Here is a 20,716-nt window from a genome sequence, read left to right as displayed (position 1 = left end):
GGGAGGGGAAGGGGAGAACGCGCCTGGGTGGAGGGCACGGCTTTTCCTCCTAGCACCCGGTATTCCGTGAGGCTTCATGAAGCAGCACTAAAAACCGTGTTTGGGAGGAAAGCTGTCATGCAGAGGGGAGCGGGTCATGTTCAGGGGGCGCAAAGGACTGAGCCGTCTTCGCTTCAGGGGCGATAGTGCTATTTTAATTTTAGTTTTGTACTGAAAAGTGCTGGTGCTACTGGGTGCAATCGACGGCGTGGGTCACCGTTTCAGTTAGATGCCACTGACGTGACTTTTTTAATTGGTAAGAATCCGTGTTCTAGCGAAGCAGATTATTAAAAATGAACTCGAAAGGCGAGGTGTGCAGCCTCTTGAACCGGGCACTCGCGTGCGTGTTCGCTGGTCGGCACTAAACAGCCCGGTTTGCTGCTGACCGCTTAATGACATTAAGTGACAGCTGTCAGCTCAAGATAGAAACGGGTTGTTTGCCGAGTAACAAAATAGGTAGAGCAGAGCAGCCCATCAAGATTACAGCAGGAAATTCTCAGAAGTGACTCGGTTAACGGAATCCTGCTCTGCATGCTTTTCCTACCTGATCTTTAAAGATTAAAACCACTCAAAAACAAAAGAAAGGTGAAGTTTTGAGTCAGTCTGTTTGGCAGCTTCCCCGGTTGGTTAGGTCCCTTTTGCACATACATCATGTCACGGGAAGAGGGTGACTCAATTTGAAATATAATCTTGTTCTTAAAAACCGGAGTATTTCTCCTGGTTGTAGTCCTCAGCAGATTTGTCTAGTGGTACAGTAATTTCTTTCATTTTAGAAATAATTCTTTTTTGACAGATGTAAGGCTTTAGAAATCAAAAGAGGAAATCAGACTGATGAACTCAAAATGAAGGGAAAGTATGAAGTGGGCTGCATAAAGTGATTTTTAATGTCTGTGTCATCTGAAGATATTTTTGCCTGACAGGTACCAAATAATTTTGATCATTTGTGGTCCTTTGTTGTATATATGCTAATTCTAGTGTTAAAAAGGGCAGTTCCGTGGCAGGGTAAGCTGTAGGAAAGGGATTTTTGCTTTTGGTTTGCTTGTTTCAATTGAGGTAATTAGCCAACTTTTATTTGATCTAGATTCTGAAACACTTGCATTGATAATCTCATGTACTATTTAAACCAGGAAGTTCACAAGAGTGGAACAGAATTATGTTTTTCTTGGTAGTTACCTGGTAGTAAGTCCTGAAGCAAATACACTTCCTCCAAACAATTACCTATTTTTTTTCCTGACGTACAATGGCAACCATAAAAAAGAAATATATTATCTGCAGAGATTCAGGTTCAGCTGGAGCTCTCGAGTCCTTCATTTTCCTTGCCTTTAGTCTTTGTAATGTAAATTATCTCTAACTCGAAAGTACAATATCAGTCCTGGAGTTTAAGATTGGAAATTCCTTAATGTCATGAGGCAGTCAGTCAGGAGGGTTGCAGTCTCTACTCCTGGTGTCTAAGCAGCTGCTATTGAATGCTGTTTCTACAGTACCCATTTTGATTGCTTTTTCACCACTTCTGATTCTTAGGTGAGACATCTGTATATCTGTGATTTTCACAAGAACTTCATTCAAAGTGTACGAAACAAAAGAAAGAGGAAGACAAGTGATGATGGAGGTGACTCTCCTGAGCATGAAACAGATGTCCCGGAGGTTAGTAGGTGCCAAGCGGGTGTAGGATGCTTTACCAAGTTTGAGCATGTTGAATTTTGACTTGAATGTTTTCACGTATCAGGAAATATTTAGATTGTAAATTGCAACTCCACTGAAACTGCTATGGAGTTACTCTCGTTTTTCAGGAAGACTTTTTTTCTGATGTGTAATGTTCTAATTTTCTTCTACATCCCTGTATGAATTCTTTGCCCGTGAAAAGTTTTCTATAAAAAGAGGTATGACAAAGTAGCTGCACGGCTTTGCATATGTACTGCTTCCAAACAGAGAGCTGTTAAAACAGTATTTGATACTAATTCTTTTCTAAAGGTAAAAATAAGTTCTTTTCGGTGGTGACTGAGGCCTTGATACAGTTCTTTGTTACCTAGCATGCATCGTTTTGCAAATACACAAGAGCATGCAATAGGTCAGCCTCTCTATGTTTGGGTATATGATATCCAGGGATATTAAGCTTCTCCAGACTTTTGCATATATGGTATTTTTGGCACTATTTAAAACTGCCTTCACGTAATTCGTAACATCTTTTTATTTTCAGGAAATAGGCCTGGCTTGGGGTGGGGTGGGGGCGGTTCTGTGTTACGGAACTCTAGATAATCTCTTCTCTGTGCTATTGTGTTCTGTATTTGCTTTGGTGATGTTTCTGGTACTGTTGACACTGCAAAAAGTTGTGCAGAGGTGTCATGTTCATGGGGAAGCTGAGCTCTGGCCACATCAGCAGAGCCCTCTGCTGAAATACCACCTGTATTGGCAAAAAGCATTTTATCTGGAGGGGAAAAAAAAGGCACCAAGAATCGCTTTGCTGGCAAAGCTGTGTCTTGACTGCAAAGCTGTGACCACGTATCTCCTGTGTGGAGGCGTTGAAAGAGTAGCAAGTTTTTGGTTTGGTTTTTCAAAGGATACCTGACCATTTGTTGTAGCTGTTTGTGTTTCCATTCTACAAGGTTCTCCATCAAAACTTCCCTACGCAGGCTTTACGTTAGTTGCCAGGCTGATTGGTGAAGGCCCAGCTGGCATCTAAAATTATGTTAGTGCTGTAGAGTGTGCAGGATATTTGGTGGTTAAAAACTGAGGGTTGCACATCACCTGACTGAATAGGGAACTCTGCAGTGTGTCAGTTTTAATGTCACTTTCTTCTTGGTTTTCAGCAGAGATTCCTTTTGTCTTTGAAACATGGCATTTCCCCACATGATCTTTATCTTCCTTCCTGTAAACCTCCCCCACCACCACCCTTGCTTTTAAACTGTGTGCTTCCCATTGAAGTATTTTAATTTCGTTTCTTCTCTGTCTCTGTACTCTGTTTTATGTCACAAGCCATTTGTTCAGTGCCTGCTAAATTGATATTTCATGTGTGAGCTTTTTAAACCTTGTGGGAACAAAAGGTTCCCCTTTGCTTGGAGGTTGCAGAGGTGTAATTGAGAGCAGAAATTGGCCAGCAATTCTGTTGACAGCATGTGAACCAGAACAAAATTTTGTGTTTCCCTGAGGCTATTTTGGTCCTTTAGCATTAACAAATACAAAATATACTTAGATTTGTCAGTAAGGCAAGCCGATGTTGTTCTGAATGCAGGCAAGGAGCAGTCCTGTTGAGGAAGAAATAGTTATTTTTAGATAACTCTACATTTGTGCCTAATAGAAGCTAAATGTAGTGCTCACCCCCTCTTCTCTGCATCACTTCCAGGTTGACTTGTTCCAGCTCCAAGTGAACACTCTGCGACGTTACAAGAGACATTATAAGTTGCAGACTAGGCCTGGACTCAACAAGGCTCAGCTAGCAGAAGTAAGTGATGACAGAGGTAGTAGCATCTCTGTTATTAAAAAACTTTCTATCTCCTCTGCTGAAGTGCACATTTCTTGGACACTAATACCTGTAGTGACTGCCTCGCTAATATGTACCGTGTGCTCTGCGAAAGGTTTCAGGGGATGACGCTAACAGAAAGCTGCATGCTTTCTTTCGCCTGAGACAGTCATGGAATACATGGAAGCTGGCTCTTGAAAGCACGTTTTAGTAACTTGCTTTTCTCTGCTTCCTTTCCCTCCTTGTTCATAGTCACAATCCATTACCTTTAGGGAACAGAAACAGAACCTAGTTTCCAGTGGCTTAGGTGTTAACAGAAGATGGCCATTGTACCAAAACTCAGACCTGCACACTACTAGTCACCTTAAGTGCCCCTGTTAGATTTTCTTTCCAGGCACTTTAACTGGTTGTAATTGCTTCTTACTGAAGGCAAAATCACTGACCATGACTTCAGATTCCTTATTTCCCTCCATTTGTCCCGATGCCTTATGATTCTCTATTAAGTCAATAGAAGGCTCTTTCTTTAAGGGCCTCTACTGCTGCTTTCTCACTATATGGGGCACTTACTAAGAAAGAGCTCTCTGTAACATTTTGGGTTTTGGCCTAGTTGTGCTCAGTGTGCATCTGCTCTGCTCTCTTTCCTGACTTGATCTGAAGGCGTTCTGTGGGAAAAGTCTTCTCTAAACTTGAAAAAACTGTAACAGTTACTGAATGGTAACCAGGTTGTTTTTGTAAGCTGAGGCTTTCACAACTGTCTGCCCAAAACTGTCTGTTTTGCTTTTGCTTTGAAGAACAACCACCGGCAGACCAAAAAAAGACAGCAAGACTCTGTCTTGCTCTCTTTCAAAGTCAGCTAGGGAATGAATATGCAGAATATAGAGAATGTGTAGTGTAGTGCATGTAGGAGTAAGGTGAATGAAGCAGGGTGGGTGTATGTCCTCATTAGTAGTTCTGATTTGTCATGTTCTAACTAACCAGTTCATAGTCTCTCAGCTACCTCCTGCCGTGAAGGACTACTTACTTAGGCAATTTACAATAAATGTGCCCAGGAGGAAAAAAAATAAATAAATAAAACTACTATGCAAGCGGAAAATAAAGGGAGCCTAACTTAAAGTTGTCACACACTTCCCAGATTTCCTGTGAAGTCTGAGCAGCTTTGACCCTACGCTGGATCCTCGTCCAGCTCCCATGCTTGAATCACTGCTGCCTGAGGCTCTTAGACTCCTGCTGCTACCCCACCGTAAGGAAAACTCAAACTTCCATAAATCTTCTTGGAGTGACTTATTGCTCAGCCTGCATCAACATCCAGTTCTGGAGCTGTGTTGGGTACCAAAAAAGAGCTTCTTCCATATGAGAAGCAGATCTCATCTAGCTCCAACATGTTTTCTACATTCAGTTTCTGAGGAAAAAGCAGCTAATGGTTCAGGGCTTGTGCTAGTGTCAGAGAGGGGTAGCCCTAACCAAATCCTAACCCTCCTATTACAAATCCCCTGGTGTTGCTTCCACTGAAAACTTATCAAGTGTGTTTTCCTTTGGACTCTAAAACTTTGTTACATCCTATTCACACAGCAAAATGTTTCAGTATTTCTGACGCTCTCCTTTAAAATACTGGAATGCAGGGAAAACTTGCTCTCCAAATAATCTCGGCATGAAATGCCGCTTAGGAGAGGCTATGCTGCTTTGGCAGGAGGACATTCTGGCTTCCAAATTCCGCTTGTAGGTTGGCTGCAAATACTGCTGACATAGCAAGACTGCTATGTTCATATGCACATTCCAGCTGTAAAGAGAGAGAGGGAGGTAAATGAGGACTGACAGTTTGAATTGGTGCATGTTTGACTAAACGTATATTACGTTCAGTGGCCATAAAATCGTTTTTGGAAAATTAAGAGAAACCCTATTCTGATTATTTCTACTTTTTAATTTCAGAATTTCTGTCTCTTTACATGTTATCCTTCTAGACTGTCAGTCGTCACTTCAGGAATATTCCTGTGAATGAGAAAGAGACGCTTGCGTATTTCATCTATATGGTGAAGAACAACAAGAGCAGGCTGGACCAGAAATCAGAAGGTAGCAAGCAACTAGAATGAAGATTAACAAGACTTGGAATAAGAGAGACCTTGAAGGAGCAGATGGTATTGTGCATTTTAGGTATATAAAAACTGCTAAAGTATATTGTAAATTTTTTTTTAAATGCAGTAAGTCTGGATGACAGAAAAAAATACAGACATTCTTATCAGGAGTATTTGAAAACATGTGCCCAGCATGTTTCTGAAGACTTCTTCCCCTCATTTCAAAGTCATATTGGAATAAAGAAATGAGGATAATGGGGAAACCAAGTAAACCTGTAGGACTGTGGAGTTTGTCAACTCGGTGTTTTAAACCATTTCTGGAAATCTGCATCTCAGTGCAATTCGGATCACAGATGGCATTTTTTCACTGAATTCAGACTGTATCACAAACCACCGTGCAGTTTGTCTTGACGCAGGACTGGAATAGCAGCAGAGATAAAATTCATTATTGAGGTGCATGGGTCAGAAGTTTCTGAAGCTTGCTCCCCACCTACACGTGCTCTGTCTTGCCTTGAGTCAGTGCTTCAAGTCCCAAACTTCTACAAATGCTCCAGCTCACCAAATCTACTCTAGTGAACACTACTTGACTAGTCTGAAATTGATTTTTGATTTTTTTTTTAACCATTTTTCCTCCCACCCCCTTCTGACATGGATGCCAAACAACTCTGCAATCCCTTTTTTTAATTTCTTTTATTTAAGAACTCACTAATTAATTGTCTGTAAGCATTTAAAAACTGTATTTCCTCAGAATGTCGTATTAAGGCAAGTACAGCTTATTTGCTGGTTTGATCATGTTGGTAGAAATGCTCATTTAATTCACTTATGCGTATTTCCCTTGTATTCAAGGCTCAGTGGTGGTAGGTGAAACAATGACTTAAGACATCTATCTCTTAATCTCTGTGTCGGATCAGGTATCAATCACAAGCGATGTGAATTTTATACTGAAGCTAGCCTTCAGCAGGTGTCACAAAACTGCTGTGTGGATTAGTGGGCTCGGCAGTCTCTGTCTGGTGTGAAGCAGACTTATGCTAATGGGTGTAGCACCATAGCCGGGGTAGTGAACTGACTGGAGCATGATGTGTTTCATCTGTCTTTGCAGTGGGCAAAAAGTATCGACGCACTTGCCTTTTGTGAGCATTATCTGTGCTTTCATAAGAGCTGTGTGCGTGGAGGGTGGCATGCTGGTGCTCTTTAACTGGGTGCTGTAGGAGGAGATCGCTCTGATTTTGTTATTTAAAGCCAAGGTGTCCTTACAAATAACACAGTGGTTATTTTGGCAAAAGGAGCTTAAAAAAAGCGTTGGTCGTGATTGACTGTTCTCCAGTGACCTCAAATTCTATTCAAGGGGATCTCATGATTTAAAACACCACTCTCTTTCTTTGCTGTCCTAATCAACATCTCCATTCTGTTACAAGATGCCAAGACTCCACATAGAGAGTATATTCTGAACGAGCCTTAATCAACAAACCGAACAGTAGAAAACTTTGACTAGCATTTTGTCAATAGCAGGTTTTAATATTCCAAAACTGGATGAAGCTTTGATGAAGAGCTAAACACGTAGATCACGATCCCAGCTTAGCACTGCATCGTGTTTTGTAAGGCATGAAGGGTTCACGTAGTGAAGCTCTTGTTGAAGCTCTCCCAGGGTCTCTTTAAAAATCAAGTCACAATTCAAAACAAGCTGTTCACATCAGCTCTGAAGTCTTTGCTAATACTCCAAAAACTTGTTCAACAAACTTCAACATGTCTAAGTCCTGTGTCATAGGCAGAAATACTCTGTTATGGTACACGTCCCGTTTGTGAAATTTTGGGGAGTGTGATTGTTTCAGCATTTCCTTGTTCGATTCAGTATGGATTTTAAGAACATCAGCCAGAAGAGAGGTTCAAGGAATGAGGAGAGAATGTCTTGCGTCGGTATTTCATGAATGTTTAAAAATTTCCTAATTACATTGATCCTTTCCTTACTGAAAGGATGGAGTAATTCCCACATCAGTCAACATGATCTGGCTTCTCTCATTCAGGACAGATAGCTAAAAGGGTACGTTCTCTGACTGCATGTTAATCTTCAAAGTGCTCGTGTAATCAGAGGATGTTGCCAAGGGAAAATTAGTTTCTGAGTTGAGAGGGTTATGCCTCATTGTAACTTCTAGACCAAAACTGTAAAAATGTAGTTTGTTTGGGGTTTACTTTTTTGTTATTGTATTTTGTTTTGTTTTATTTCTAAGAGTAAATAAATCTGTTGGGGTGTTTTAGCAGCCAGCAGCAAAATGATTCTTTTCAAGGAAATATGGTGGCAGGTTCCATCTGTCCAGGTGTATTCACTGGAATGCTTTTGTGCAGAGGTGGTATCCAGGAAACTTTTTTTTTTTTTTCTGAAAATAGGCAATTGATGCGAAATGTGATCCTTGTTGGTTTCACTCTTAAAGCAATTATACTTTTTTGAAAAAATTCTTAGTGAAGTGTGATGATGAAGAGATGTTTACCAGCCATTAGCAGTTGTTTATAAGGTGGAAAGCTTGGAGGCAGGACACCAAAGAAACAGAAGAATCTTTGGCTGTCGGACCCCAGGGCCTTATAAACCCTTGCAAATGCCTTATTACCTTGTTCTCAACTTAGCTAGAGCAAAACGCCTTGAGCAAAAGAAAGCCGATGTCTTGTTGGAAGGGTTAGCCACTTTATGGCTCCCATGCTATAAACTGAAATCACACGTCAATTCAGTAGCAATATCCATGTTCAGGGTGCCTGTGATTCTTGAAAAGCATTTAGTGTCTAATAACCAGAAAACGCAACAATGCAATTGTCATTCTGTATAATACCATTCTGTGTATTTGATTCCTTATGCTGCATGCCAATTAAAAAAGACTTTCCAACTTTTTGTTTTAAACTTCAAAGTAAATGTGTTTGAACCTCACACTTGTGAAGCCATGAGATGGGACATTTTCTCAGCACTTTTAGATGGGAATTGTTGGAAAGGTGGAAGACCCAAATCGCTTTGGCTGGTATAATAAGATTTTCTTCTTTTTTTTTTTTTTTTTTTTTTCTTTTACATTTTGCTTTTCACAGATAGGCCTTAAATTCTATCTAGCTTTGAACCATGGAGCACAAGCCTTGGGGGCATGGAGGATGACCAGATGTCATCTTCCATTTCTAATAGTGGAAGCTTATTTCTTACAAGCCTGCATAGGTGACATTCACCCTGGGGCAGAGGAATCATCTTTGAAGCCCTCCAGCCATTATATAGCCTAATTCAATTACATAGCCTAATTCAGCTCTCGTTGAAGAGCTGCGTTAATGTCATTAGACTTCTGAATAGATCCAAAGCCATTAGTATGAAATCCAAATAACGCGGAAACATCTCTTCCAGGGTCAACTTCATCCTGTATGGTGACCCTCTGCTCATTTTAAGGGAAGAAGAAATCATTGCTGGTAGTTACTGGCTTGAGCTCAACTGAAGGGAGTTGGAAGCATGCGAAGGCTTGAGTCAGTGACAGTCCAATGGCTGAAAAGTGCAAATATATCCAAGGAGGCTGTGTTAGAATGCAGGGGGTTTTTAAATTTGTGCATCTCAAAGAATACTGTATATCAACCTGAAGTAAAGAATTGCATGAAAAGCTAATGTTTCTTTTGCCAGGCACTTTAGATGCTCAACCTGAGAAAAGCAGAGTGGGCAGGTTTGTATGACTTGTCCCCAGTACTCTGGTGTCCCAGTTTTCATTAGAAATGTGGCTGTAAACCACATTAGTGATAGCCTGGAGCGCACGAGTTGACCAAAACATACCAAGTCTGGCATCTGAAGTTAGTCTTAATTGCAAGCTGGCTTCAGAGAGGCTTTGAAATCAAGAGCCAAAATAATCCACAGTAAGAGTTTTCAAGTGGGTCATAATGACACGGAGAAGATGGAACAGGCTGTGGCCCACAGAGAGACTGAACAAAACACGCTTCCACGGTTAGCAGCGTGGAGGAAGCTTTGTGTTCCGTGTTAGCTCTTGTAATGGGTGTTTTATGAGAGGGGAAGAGGGGGGGAGCTGTGCACTTTACGTCTTTTGGTTGAGCCAAATGTAAATACCAATGGGAGATCTTCAGCAGTAACTGCAGTTGGAGGGGAGAGAAGCGGTCTGCTGGGGGACTGCATATTTAAATTTACAGCTAGCCTCCTGTACAAAAGGAGACCCTGTACTGCCCAGAGTATTGACTGAAGAGTCCCAAAGGTGAAGGAATGTTATCGACGCCTCACTCCTCTTGTCACTGATGCCCTTCAGCCATCTCTAGCTTAGCAAGTTAGGGAGTTTACATTTTCCACTTTCAAAGTGCAAATTAGCTATTACAGTGTAAGATACTCCTTGCACTTTTCACAGCTATCCCTGGTCTCACATTTTTGACTTGCCTGTGAGCACATTTGTTTGGAATTAATTAAATGCTTGAAGAAAGCGTGGGGAGAGGAGGGGGGCTCCTGCCTTAAACCTGAACTTCCCTTGCAAGCAACTCTGCAGGCCATCCTGTACATTGGCAGGCTCCAGGAGCCTCGTCCTTAGCCGAGCCCCGACAGGGCTGGGTTTGCTCCTGCCCTTAGCTGCAGCTCTCTGCCCCGCAGCTATGGTGCAGGGGAGGGGAATAGCAGGTAACTTGCAGAATGGCTTAAGAGTCTTAGCGGGCTTACTGGGAGAGAAAAACTGTGTTCCCTCTTCTGTTTCTGGCCTCCATGTATTGTGCTGATCTTATGCCAAATGTTTTGGACACCTTGTATTTTTAACTGTGTAATATAGCTGTGTATTGTTAAAGCAACTTAGTAACTTATAGCAAAAAATGTAGAACTCATTTCTCTGAGGTGTAGGAAATGTCCTGCTTCCACTGTGTATGAGACTTTAACTCTGTACTGTCCGACAAAGATAAAATGCTGAATTTCACTTTAATAAATGATCTATCTAGCAACAAGGCCTACATTCCCTTCTGTTTGCCTTTCTGCCCTTAGCACTGTTGCCTCCAGAGCCAACGGTGTTGTGCTTTGCATGGATGTTTTGTGCCAGGCTTCTCTGATTCACTGTCATTGCCCACCCACCTCCCCAGGGCTGAAAATCCTGCAGACGTGGAGGGGAGAATGGCGCTGCTCACTAGGATACGTCAAGCCTGAAGTAGAAAACTCAGGTGATTGGAGATTTGGTGACAAACCTGTGTGGGTTGCATGGATGCAAATCATGGAGTCTTTTGAAGGCAACAGGAAGAAGGCCTCAAGAAAGATGGATGTTGTTGGAGAGCCACGTGACCTTGCATTTTGGAGAGTGTCGGGCTTTTCTGTGGTGGGGATATTTTTTCCCCCCTCTATCATGAGCGAGTCAGTCAAGTGCAGCGTCTCATTTGATTCATGTTTCTTAATTAATCTGCTTTATGTCTAGTTCAACCCTGTGCTTCTGCTTCTTTTTCAAGTACACCTTTGGCTACGTTTCATGCATGACTTCTAGCTCCTGTCAGTCAGAGTCGAAGCTGCCTGCCCAGCTGACAAGGTGGGTGCCGCTCCAGAGCAATGCTGACACGTAGCATCCCAATGTTCAATCAGTTCCTTTTCCATGTAGTGCTTTGTTTCATTTCTTTTTCCTGTACTGCTCTCCCTCCTGACTGTCAGCCTTACAGGCAAAGGTGCCTCACTTTTTTCCTGCCGTGAGGAAGTGAGTAATGCCAGAAACGAGCTTGAATGCTTGTTCTCCTGAACCCTGTCATGGCATTTCCTAAGGCTCTGCTGGCACTGTCTGAGGCATGCTTTAGCCTTGCTTTTTAACAAGGGAAGAGGTTGTAATGTAGCTTTTCAGACACTCGGGCTCTCACAGAGGAGGATGATAGGATGTTGAGAGCTTTACTCTCAAAATATATGACCTGAATTTAGCACTGTCAAATTAAATTGCGCTGTTGATGTGCAGTAAAGATTTGCACAGATAATTCTCCCTGAAACAACCCCAGATTTTCTGTCCTTATGCCTTGGTGCTGTCCTACGGCCAGCCGACCTGTCTGCTTATCATCGTTCCATTCATGGCAAGGGATAAAATGCTCTCTGGGAGGAGGGCAGCGGGTTGTGTTGCCGCTGTACGGTGACTTCCAGCCGTGCAGAACGTGCCCATTCACACGGCCAGTGATGCACTGGGTCCCCCCGTCCTACACCGCAGGGTATTAGCTTTCGGCAGCAAGGGAGCGGGGACTGCAGCGAAGAGAGATCAGAGCTGCACGTGTTGATGCTTTACTAAGCTGTGAGAAGCGATCGATGATCAGTAGTGATGTTTCAGCCTAACATGCTCTTAGCGAAAGACTGACCTTGAAGTATTGGAGAGCTGGGGGAGACTGAGCTGGCACATCAGAAACTGATCCCAATGTCCTCAGTGCCTGCATTCGTGGATGTGTCTGGAGGCCTTTGCAGCAGTCCGGGATCTTTTTGTGCGAGGCAGCGTGCTGCCGTGCTACAAGTGTTGTCCCTGTCTCGGGGAGCTCTCAGTTGAAGAAGGCGAGACCAGAGGTGACACAAGTGGGTGCCAGGAAACAAGGAGCAAGGGTGGATCGCTTCACAGGACATCACCTGCCTGTTGTCAGGGTTTTTCAGGAGGTATCAGGGAAAGGTCTTCAGTGAGGACAAGGGCAGCATGCCCCAGCGGAAGGGGAAAAGCTGTGTCATTTGCATTCCCAAACTGGTGAGTGGGGGCTCTTCTGCCAGCCCGATGAGAAGGTGTCCTGCCTGGGGAGGAGCGGCAGAAGGGCCGAAGGAGGACAGCTGTGAGCGGCAGCCGGTTGTGCTGGTGCTGTCTTTAGTACGAGTGGGTATAATGGAAACTCTGGTGATGCAAGTGAACTCTGCTAGTTAATCTGGTTTTTGTATAAGCTGATGAATAATGCTGCTTAATCTCATGTTTGCTCCCTGCCAAGAAACCCACAGAAGATTTCAAGCTCAAAACGAGGGAGGACTCTGCTCGGTCTTTTTAACATATTCACACTGAGAAACTGAGCAACCAGCAGGTTGATCTGATGGGCCTAAAACTGCGCGTGCTTCTCTCCGCTCCCCACTGCCGTGCGAGGGCAGTGTTAGCTCAGCAACCCGGGTGCTGGGTGCTCTGCAGCTGCACCTCTGAGCCCAGGGCAGCTGGCGGGGGGGACCAGAGCCATTTTCCCGTCCCCACAATGCCTCCTCGGTAGGAGCTGGCTGTACTTGTCCGATACTGGAAGCGGGATTACGCTGCAGTGGGATGTGGAGACCATAAAAATGGTTTGTTTGGGTTGTTGGGGTTTTTTTTTTTTCCTGGTTGGACATTGAAATTGAACACGTCCGATTCTCTGCGTGAGCCGTCCTACGGCCGCCTCGCCGCGTTGATGGAAACCAGGCTTCGGTTCTCTGCTCCCCAGCAGAAAGGGCAGCCCAGAGGACTGGGGAAAAATGTGAATGTGGATTTAATGGTTTTATGTTTTAGAGATGTGATTGAGCAGGCTGAGTGTGCAGAGGAGAGACTTAGGACTTGCTTTTCTTTTTCCCTTTATTTTTTTTTTTTATTTCCCCTGTATCCAGTAAGGGGTGACTGCACAGCTCTGCCAGCACTCAATCTCACTTTGCCAGGAGCTGGAGCTGATTTCGTATCTCTTATCCTTGCAGGCAGTGTTGGCTTCTTCCCTAAGTACCTCAAAGCCCTCTAATGTGCTTTTACTTAATTGTTTTTGGAACTTTCTCCAAGATGTGTTCCCTTTACGCGCTGCAGGGTGTACTCTGTGATCGCTGCGGCATCCTCAGCAGGGAGCACCCAGGTGCCTGTGGGGAAGAGCAGAGACTGCGAGACAGGGGAAGAGGCAAGTGTCAGGATGGCTCTGCTGCTTCTCCTGCCACATGCATGGGCTGCCAGGGGCCAGAGAGCACAATGATGGGCACCACATGAGCAAGCCCACTAGCCCAGGTTGTGGTCGCAAAGCAGAGAGGGGGCTCTGAGCCCAAGAGGTGTGTGAGCATTGCTTGTGTCTCCTCCTGGTCTGGACTCCTGTGTGGGCAAGTCCATCCTTAGAAAAGGGAAGGTGGTGGGTTGCACCCAGTGGTCCTGGAGCCGGCTCGTTCATAGCTCAGTTTGGTGTCTGGGTTTTTGCCTGCTCCTGAGCCTGTGGAGCAGACGGCAGGCCGGCGGCTGTGGTCTGGCAGGCAGCCCTGAGCAATCTGATCTCCTGTTTGGTGGGTTGCCATCCAAATTGTAGGCCCTTCATTGGGCTGGGGTGGGAAAGGCAAGTGCCACATCCAGCCCCTCTGTACAGAGATGTGGGGGGAATAGCTCAGAACCTCCCCAGCACTGCCTGGCCATAGAGGGCAACCAGGATCCCTGCAGGTGTCCCAAAACAGGACTGTTCAGCTCCTCCCTCTCCAGTCTGCCCTGGAAGGATCCCTGTACCCTGCAGGTTGATGTTCTCGTTGTTCCACTCCCACCTTCCCAACAGAACCAGGTTGTTTAATTTTTTTCCTGGAATTTCCACTGGCTTACTGGCCATAAACTGACCCTTACGTAGAAAGCAGAGCCCTTGGTGTACTACTGCTGGTCTCAACTCACCTCAGCCCTCTGTGTCTCTGTTTTCCTGGGGATAAAAAGCAGGTTTGAAGGCTCTTCATTGGTGCAGTGATAGCACTGGGTACTGATGGGGCTTTTCTTGTAAGACTAGCACAAACTACAGTGCTGAGGAGCTGCCATCCCTCATCGGGCTATTCCTTGTCCTCCTCTCTTCTCTCCTTTTCCTCATCCTGCTTTCCCCACTCCTCCCTGCTGTTCATCTGCTTCAAGTCCTTCATGCATTCCCCAAAGCAGGCCAATAAAGGTACTTCCACAAGGGCCCTCCCACCCCTTTATGCCACATTCCTAGAAATAGGAGCCTAAAAGGACACTGGGTGTGGAATTGCGTGGGTTTAGCCCTAAGCAGCTGGCTTGGTTCCTGGACGTTTTGTAGGGTGAGTTGTTGAACACGGCAGCCCTGGCTCCAGTTTGAGTCAAGCTGATGAGGTTCAGTGCAAAGCCTGCCCTTCCACTCTCCATCAGACACAGGACCAGAACAGCAGAAGCTGAACAGTGAAGGTCAGCAGAGGAGGGAGTTTCGGGGTTGATGCAAACTTTGTGCACGAGCTCAGACTCGTAACTCCTTCCAGCTTCTCAGTTTGGGAAGGAGCTCCTGGCCGAGGCAGTTAAACCAGCCTGCTCTGGCCCCCACGGCTGCTCCTGTGGGTCAGTTACAGGCCATGAGAATTTTGTCAAGGTAGCTGAATTCTAAGGAGAAAAAAAAAAAAAAATCCCTTTTCCTCTCAATTCTTCAGCTTTCAGCTGCTAGTGACGCCATAAATTCCCCTGCTTCTCTGGTTACTGTAAAGTCTTTCAGGGTGGTCAGGACCTGAATTCCTCATGCAAGAACAAGCAGGGAAAAGGGAAACTTTGAAAGCAAGGACCTTCCCCGCCTTGGGGATCCATCGCAAGGAATCGGCAAGGCTCCAAGCACGTGCTCTTGCCTTGCAGCCCCTCGGCTCCAGCCTCTTGGATAACTGCCTGCTCTCACCAGTGAATATCTTGCTACCAGCCCGTGCTTCCCGCTTGTGCTCCAGCAGGTCCGCCCGGCTCCTTGGCCCCTCTCATCTGCAGGCTCCCAGAGCTGTGGCAGCTCTAGGTTTGCTATTGCTCTTTAGCTTTGGAGTAAGCAGGAGAGACAGCGCTTGCCCAGCATCACACAGCTATGGAGATGGCACGGAGTCCTGCTGAGCAAAGTGTCTGTTTTTACCCTCTGCCCTGAGCTGTACGGCACTGATCCTCCACCAGGTAGCCCCAGCTCCCAGCCAGCTTCCATCCTGGACCTTAAATCCAGCTGCTGCATGGGACATAAGGGGGCTGCTGTGCCACCCCACACCATCCAGCTTCACTTGAGGGCTGTGCTGAGATGTTGTGGGAGAAGATAAGTGGGAAATTGGCAGCGAAGTGTCATTGCTGCCAGAGAAGACGCTCGCTAATGGGATTGGCTCCACCACTGAGCAGGACAAGGATGGGTCATTCTGCAGAAAGCAATGGTGGGCACCTTTCCTAATCCCACACCAAGCATGTGAATTTTGTGAAAGGTGTAAATATTCGCTTCTCCCAACACCCCACACTGGGGAAAGGGCCTTCATGGAGTGCAGCAACAAAGGTTGGCTTCGGAGAGGTAGGGGCATGGGGTGGACGGTAAGTTTGTCTGTTGTTTGAAGGATGGTCTTGGGAAGGCTGGCCCAGGGTGCAATGCTCTTGGTCTTCTCCCAGCACAGGCAGCTGCATGGAGAAATACACCCTGGGCAGAGCTCAGTGCTAGCAGACCCAAGGAGGGACAGGCATAGGAGTGAATAACTAGAAAGTCTGGATTTGTTTTAAAAAGTAAAAGAAAGAAAAAAAAAAATTGGGACCTTCATCTGCCTTCTGGTTCCAAAGTCTTCCCATGGTTGGGTGTAATTTCTACAGCTATGGATTGGTAAGGCATCTTCTCTTTAGATAGGTCTCAGAATCATGTGACTCTGGAAGCACGGAGATTTGAGGAAGAGCTATTGCATGTCATGAACTTTGCAGCTGAGGGGGCCTCTGTTGGACAGAAAACCTTCCCACCTGGGCAGTGCTTCTAGGAGACAGTCTGACTTGGGAGCCAGCAACTGGGTTGAGAGGCTCCGAGTGTTGGGAGAGGATCAAAAAGTTCCCCTGGTAGTAAATCTTTCACCTGCCATGTTACTCACTGGGGCTTGTGGCCATTCCTCCGAGGTCGGCCCTGGGTCAGGATTTCTCCTGTCTCTTTAGCCCCCAAACCTGGAGATTTTTGTCTTATCTTTGACGCCATCTTGACACCGAAAACAAATTATGGCCCAATTACCCTTACTGTGAGGGGCTGGGACTACCTTAAATGGCCAGAACTATCAAGCGCTTCCTTAAGAGCGGATAATTAGAGTGGGGTGCAGGGTGGGGAGGGAGCAAGGACTGGGGGGGACCCCTGGCATGGGGCTGTCCTTACCCCCAGCTTGGCCTGGCAGGAGGGCACATCCCACCCAGCCCCATCCCGTCCCATCCCATCCTGTCCTACTTGCCCTGGCCTGGCCATGCTGCACCCCTGGGCTCTGGAGAGGCCAGAGCAGAGATGGAGCTCCCTGCTGCTCCCCACCAGCTCAGTGTCTGGGGGTTTCACCCTGCCCCATCCCTCCCCCAGCCCCGTGTCACCGGCTGGGGCCAGGCCAGAGAGGCCCCGTGACCGGAGGCAGCAGCCCTGGCCCTGGCCATGACCTTCAGGGTGACCTTGAGTGAGTCCCTGCCAGGGCTGGGGACCGGCTGTGCCTCTCATCCCGAGCAGGGACACTTCTGTGCTCACCCCAAGGAAATAGCGAACAGCAGCATCACTGCCAAACTGCCTTAACAACTGCCCTGAAACTTAAAAAATTTCTTTTTCTTCCCCTCTTTCAGTGACATTAAAACGCCCTCTCCTCTGCCGCGTGCCTGGGCATTTCTTGCCCAGGGTTGTGCTGTCCACCTGAAACCAGCGGCCGTTTTGGGGACCGACACACGCTGAGCTGAGTGCCAGCCCGCAGCCTGGACCGTGCTGATCTGGGGGCTGCTGCCTGCCTCTCCCCGCCCGGGGAAGGTGCTGTTGGGTGCGTGTGGAGCTGGGTCCCTTCCAGGATCCAGCCCAGGGAGCCGGGAAGTGGAACTGTGCAGAAATATCAGAAGTTCCCCTGGCCTTGCAGGTTTGCTCCAGGTACCCTCACACTCCTGGGTGAGTGGGCGGCTGGGGCTGGGTGCCTCCTTCCCTTTTTTCTTTTTTTTTCTTTTTTTTTTTTTTTTTGTCAGATTGGTATTTTATTTGGCTCCATACTGTCTACCGAGCTGTCCAGTGTAACCCTTCCCTTGCTGCTTCTGAGATAAGAATAGGCTCCCCTGAGATCAGATAAATAGGCCCATAAATACCTACAACAACAACAAGCAGGGTCTGGGCTTGGCAGGAAGGCAGGAAAAAAAAAAAAGGGGGGCAAAAAGGGAGCCATTTCTTGGCATGCCAAACCCCAGGGGTGCAGAACATGGGGTGGGAAGTGCCCGACAGTCCCTCTGCCCCCAATGCTTGCCCCCTTGGCCAGGCAGGGGGGCGAGACGGTGCCCCGGGGCCAAGCGATCCCTGCGTGCGTGTGCTTCTGGCCGGGCAACTGCAGACTCAAGCATGCGTGCCGGGAACATGCTGCTTCCCAACCGCATCAAGTTCACGGTAGGGTCGAGCCGTAGGTGTGTGCAGGGCCACCTCCCCCTGGCTGATGAGCTAGGCTCTCAGATGGCCAAAAATTCAAAGCTGGTGGCCAAACTGTTCTTCTTCCACCCAGATTTGGTGCAGCCAGCACCGGGAGCCCCGCCGCTGGCTGCCAGAGGCTGGCCGGGAGGCCCTCCCGGCCGCTCAGGAGGAGAGGCTGCCCCTCTGCAGGGCTCCCACCCCCCCTGCCACTCCTCTCCCTTTGAAGGTGAGGGGGGTGACCCCATTCTAGGCTGGAACCAGTGCTGAGCTCAGCATCAACACCCCTTCCCGGCCCCGGGGTGCCGAGGTGGGGGAGAGCTCACTGCTTGCCAATACACCTCTTCCAAAGCGTGCATTTTTGGGGAGCAGTGAAGCCCCAGGGTACAGGGAATGTTTAGTGCTTTTTTTTCACCCACCCTCCCCCAAAATGCTGAGCCGATCTCACAGGAAAATCCCCTTGCTAGGCAGGGAAACCCTCTGCAGATGTGAAAACGGAAAGCGTTTTCACTTGCAAAATCACAAAGGAGTGAGGAGGCCGGCACCGGGGACACCTTTCCCAGAAGTTTGCAGCCGGCAGGTACCACTGGCCAGAAACCTGTGGTAAGAAAAGCAACAAACCTGCGGATGCAGGCAGAGCATCGCCCCGGCTGCGCAGGGTGCCCCCTTCCCAGACGCAAAGCTCGAAACCCGTAAGAAAAAAACCCGTCGTAAGTTTTTGGTGGGGTAGGGGAGGGTCCCCATGCCGCAAACTATCCCCCACGCTACATTCGGGATAGAGTCTGGTGTGCCGGGCAGAGGACACTGCAGAATCCCCCTCCTTAGGCAGCAGAGCAAGCCCCAGAGCCCCGTTTAACCCTTTCTCTGGTCCGATGCCGAGGGGCAGCCCCGACTGGTGCCGTATGGATACAGGGATATGGGCTGGCACACGGAAACGGGATTGGGGCTGGGCACATTTATGGGGCACTGGATTACAGTGTTAATGATGGCTTGGGAGCTTCACCGTAAAAACCCCAGCCCTTTAAGGGACTGTGAAACTTCACCATAGAATAGGGTATTTGGGGCTGATTTTCTGCACATTTTCTTTTTTTTTCTTTTCTTTTTTTTTTTTTTCCTTGAATGTGTTTGGTTTTAGAAATGCCCTGTTCTAGCTTCACTCATGGACTCGGTGCCGTGCTAAACTTTTTATAGCCCGAACAAAACAATACCACTGCGGGCATTGCTCTGCTCAGGCAGTCAATTTTCATCTCAGCCTCATTCGAGAAGATCAGAAAACAGATCTGGGGCTGGGAAGGCAGCCGTGCAGCGGCTCCGAAGCGAGGGAAGGCTGATTCACGCAGCCTGATCATTCTGCAAGTTTTAATTACGCTGGCCATACCCCCCCAATGTTTGTGTGTCCATCCATCCGCATTTGCAGACACGCACAAAGTGGTTTTAAAACCCGAGCTGCTTCCCCACGGGTGAGCTGGTATATTTTTGGAGTGTGTGGCTGCACATGCACGGATTGACCGATGTGTCAGCAATTTACAGATGTTGCATCATTATTTCTATACCTTTAGTTGCATGCAAAAGCTTGGTCTAAAATAGAAAATTTAATGCTTCTAGCTGTACCTTCAGATTAACCCTACAATAACACACGAATCTTCCCCCCTTCGGTTTTCTTTGCCCCAGCTGAGCATTAGGGTTTATCCCAGCGTCTCTGGGAACAGTGGCGTGGCCAGGCTGGGGATGCAGGATCAGGCCCTGAGCCCGTGCACCGCACACCATGGAAGCCCCCCGTCAGTAACAGAGCTGTGCGTGCACAGAATAAAGGAATGAGGATTCAGTTTTAATTATTAAGGATTATTAAGGATTTATGCCTGAGAGGTGACAGAGACGACTTTGAGCTGCGTGAGCGTTGCTGCGGCTGAGGCTGGTGTTATCCGTCGTGTTCAGACGGTGAGGAGGTGATGTTGCTCCTTTCAAAACTTAGCCGAGGCAGTGGCTACAAGGGGATCCCCCTGAGGAAGCACTGCCGGTGCCAGGGCCCTGCAGGGGAGCTGCCTGGGCAGGGAAGGGGAGCCGAGCCCTGGTTCTCTGCGTGGCAGCAGTAAAACCAGGGCTCCACAGCTCTACGGTGCTCATGCCATCTAGCTGCTGTAAAGGCCTGATCCTGCCATCCATCCCTGAGCCAAACGTGAGTCACGTCCCTCTAGCAGGTCTCCCGGGTCTGGAGGGAAGGGGCTGCAGGGCAGGGGCAGAGTTCGTGCCCTGGGGCAGCCCGCGAGTGGACATTCCGCGGGCCTGGGATGAGTACGCAGGCATGAAGAAGCCCCAAAGGATCCCACGGAGCTGCCTGAGCCCCACAGGAGGGAATTCCCTCGCATGGGTCGGCCCCACAGCAGGGCACTGACTGTAGGGGAGTCTGTAATCCCACAGCACCGCTCGCCCCTGCGGGCAGGAGGGCAGGGGGCCCGGCCACCACGCCGCGATCTCAGGAGCAGGGGAAAGCAGAGGGGTCGGACCCAAGGCCATTTGCATAAAGTTTAAATTTTATTTAATTTTTTTTAATTTTTTTTTTTTAATTATTCAGTTTTAAATACGTGGTGTGACGCGCCCGGTCCCTCGGGAAGTGGTCATGCAGATCTGAGGTAGAAAACCCGGCACAGGGGTGTTCCCAAATGCACCTCTAGGTAGTTTCACCGCAGCCACACGTCGGTCAGGCAGCGGACGGGGACGGGGAACTGGTATTTACAACAGCAAACGAACCAAACTGTTTCAGCCCGGCCCGGGAGGGCAGGAGCCGCCGGTCGCTGCTGAGAACGGGCAGGAGCAACGAGTACTGCAAACGGGGGAAGGGGCGAGGGGGGGAAATGGCCCCCGACGGGGCGGGCAGGATCCGGCCCCGCCAGGCGCCCTT

The 20,716-nt window shown here is 47.6% G+C and overlaps 1 protein-coding gene and 1 non-coding gene across 2 annotated transcripts in view; one reads left to right on the top strand and one right to left on the bottom strand.

Annotated features, from left to right (window-relative positions):
• Window positions 1–3,391: 3,391 nt before the first annotated feature.
• Window positions 3,392–5,543, top strand: LOC104122577. Its single transcript, XR_004841454.1, has 3 exons — window positions 3,392–3,478; window positions 4,629–4,736; window positions 5,455–5,543. It is a non-coding gene; the product is annotated as an SAP30 like (transcript).
• Window positions 5,544–20,515: 14,972 nt separating this feature from the next.
• Window positions 20,516–20,716, bottom strand: part of HAND1 (heart and neural crest derivatives expressed 1) — a gene marked incomplete at its 5' end in the record, with an annotated part of 1,137 nt that continues 936 nt past the window's right edge. Inside the window, one exon of the mRNA XM_035890304.1 lies at window positions 20,516–20,638. Coding sequence (XP_035746197.1) covers window positions 20,516–20,638 — 123 coding nt within the window. The remainder of the gene's footprint in view (window positions 20,639–20,716) is intronic.

Source organism: Egretta garzetta, unplaced genomic scaffold, assembly GCF_000687185.1.
Source record: "Egretta garzetta isolate BGI_Z169 unplaced genomic scaffold, ASM68718v1 scaffold612, whole genome shotgun sequence".
Lineage (NCBI taxonomy): Eukaryota > Metazoa > Chordata > Aves > Pelecaniformes > Ardeidae > Egretta > Egretta garzetta.
This window is presented reverse-complemented; position numbering and strand designations above follow the sequence as displayed.